The 2516-nt window shown below is 33.7% G+C and overlaps 1 protein-coding gene across 1 annotated transcript; it reads left to right on the top strand.

The window, feature by feature from the left end:
- The first annotated feature begins 324 nt into the window (after nt 1-324).
- LOC104090552 (uncharacterized) lies at nt 325-1474 on the top strand. The gene has a single exon (XM_009595675.4). It carries the CDS (start codon nt 495-497, stop codon nt 1110-1112), a length of 618 nt encoding a protein of 205 aa, XP_009593970.1. The 5' UTR covers nt 325-494; the 3' UTR covers nt 1113-1474.
- The last annotated feature ends 1042 nt before the right edge of the window (nt 1475-2516 follow it).

The raw sequence follows: 2516 nt of genomic DNA, 5'->3' as shown, positions 1-2516 counted from the left end.
TTAATTTTTCTTCATGGAGAAGTAATATAGAGTAGTAGTTATGTGGAATTGGTCAGAAAATTTGTGATTCATGTGAAAGGTGAGGCGAAATCACAAACTTGATTGATGAAAACGACTAAACCCCTTCTAAATTAAAACAAGTGCCAACATTAATAATTGAGCTAATAAAAGATTAATATAAGTCGATATATCCTTGGACCGCCTCAATGTGTCACTTTAACTTAACAGTAAAGTACTTAGAATTCCTGTCACAAAAATGTAGCTTCAAACAAAAATTAAATAAAATATATAAAATAAGAGGAGAAATTAGAAGTATCTCAGAGCGTCCTCTTCCTCTACGAAAGACCTATAAATACCCTCTCATACATTCACACATTTTCCATTCCAACAAATCAAAAACATTTCTTTTCCCATATATCTATCTCCCTCTCTTTCAAAGCATCAAATCTATCACAAATTCTAGCTTTCTCAATCGAACAAAATCCTTAAAAAAAATGGATCAAAATTTGCCAATTATAGCAAAGAAATTCTGGAACATAGTTCGAGTAGCTTTCTTCATGCTGAAAAAAGGCATATCAAAGAGAAAATTTATGCTCGATTTCAACTTATTTATGAAGCGTAGCAAAATTGCTAGCAAAGCCGCAATTCATAATCTCATGTTCCACCACATGACCCATCAATGGTCTAATTCTTCATCTTCTGCCACTTCGCACGTGGGAGATCTCTCACACGCTCCACCCGATGAGTACGAGTTCAGTTGCAGTAACAGCCCAGCTTATACTAAAACCTTCCACCTTCCATTCAACTTCAACAAGCGAAGCAAGCACCACGCGCATCATTTTCACGCGCCGGCCACCCCAGACGACGACGTTTTTACGATGAATGCGGCTGTGATGAAGGCTTTGGAGATGCTTCAGAATGATAATTCTTCGCCGGCTAATGATTTGCCGGGATTTGGGAGGACTCCGACGGTGAGGCAACTGAGGGTCACCGACTCGCCTTTTCCACTGAGAGACGTTGAAGATGATAGCCATGTTGATGAGGCGGCTGAAAATTTCATTTCAAAATTCTACAGAGATTTGAGGCGGCAAGCTTCTCCTGCTGCTAATTGATGCAATTGGAAGCTATATCGCAAGTATACAAATTATAAATATTTCTATTGATCAGAATTCATGCATGTGGATGGTGGCCATCAATGCAATAAAGAACGAAAATTTGGAGCACTATGAAGATTGTATATGCTTATTGCATGTATAAATTTCTGTTTTCGTGGGAGTTTTTTTTTTCTTTTCTTTTTGAGGTATTTTTGAAATTTTCAAAAAGAAAATAGTACTTAGTACTAGTATATATATAGATGTGATGAAATAATTTTCCATTTATTCTTTTTATCTTTTTTTTTTTTGTAATGCTATGTAATGTTCAGAGTCTTAAGTCCTGACTTGAATCCAATAATTTTCTTTAGCTCTTTCGTTAATTCTGTTCCTGAATGCTCGTTAGTTGCTGCTCTTTAATTTTATTAATTCGGAAGCAGAAAAGGCAAGAAGTAAAAGTTGAAAGTATACTACATATTACAGTTAGAATAAAGTGAAAACAGTGTTGGCAAGTTAAAAATTATTCGTTCCTTCAAGCCTAAGTGAAACATGAAGTCTCATCAGTCAACTGGCGTGATTTATTATCTAGTGTATCAATTATGAAGTTATGTATTTAATTTGAATCAGTTCCGGAAATTTTTTAAGATACTATCAGCAGGTATATACAAACTCCTATTAGTTAACTTCATGAGTTACAAAACCATGATTTACTCTGCACAGAGGCGGATGTCGCCTTTAGGCCATATTTCAATTGAATCTATAACTTTTAATACGGAGTATTAATATATATATCAAAATTAATTATATTTCAACAAATATTAGATCTGAACACATAATAATTTTAATATCATAAATTTAATACTTAGAATCTTAAAAATTAAACTAATTAAATTTAAATCCTTGATTTGTTTCTGACTGACTCTGCATATGTGTATCACTTTGATGCTTCATAGTTCACTATTTAATTAGTCAAAACCCTAACTGTAACATGGAATCTTATTGTACTATATCAACGGAAATTTATGCCCCAGCGGAGACACTGATATGGGGCGGAATTGACCGATGTGAAATCCACCCACTCCAATATCACAAATAATTCTGTTATAGTAGAGTTTTAACTTTATTTTGTTTATGTAGTTATTATGGTGTTTTATAAAGCAACTCCATTACTTTTAAGGCGGGTTCTAACGGCACTTGCTTTCTTTGTTGTTTTTGACGTGGTTTACTGAGGAAAGAATATTTATAATCAATTACAATTTGAAAAGAAAAAAATACCTACAAATACCTATTGTGTTATATGTAACACCCCGTAAATTCGGCTTAGGTGTGGACGTGTTAAATGGATAGTAATATTATATTTTAGACATATGCAGTTCTATTGGGATGAGTATGGGTAGAAATACTTGTTTTAAAATCAAGACGGAG

The sequence above is a fragment of the Nicotiana tomentosiformis genome, chromosome 3, assembly GCF_000390325.3.
Source record: "Nicotiana tomentosiformis chromosome 3, ASM39032v3, whole genome shotgun sequence".
Lineage (NCBI taxonomy): Eukaryota > Viridiplantae > Streptophyta > Magnoliopsida > Solanales > Solanaceae > Nicotiana > Nicotiana tomentosiformis.
Note: the sequence above shows the minus strand (reverse complement) of the source record. Positions and strands in the feature narration are given on the sequence as shown.

Excerpts from the sequence above, each read along its gene's own strand:
- LOC104090552 (XM_009595675.4), top strand. The coding sequence starts at position 495 with ATGGATCAAAATTTGCCAATTATAGCAAAGAAATTCTGGAACATAGTT.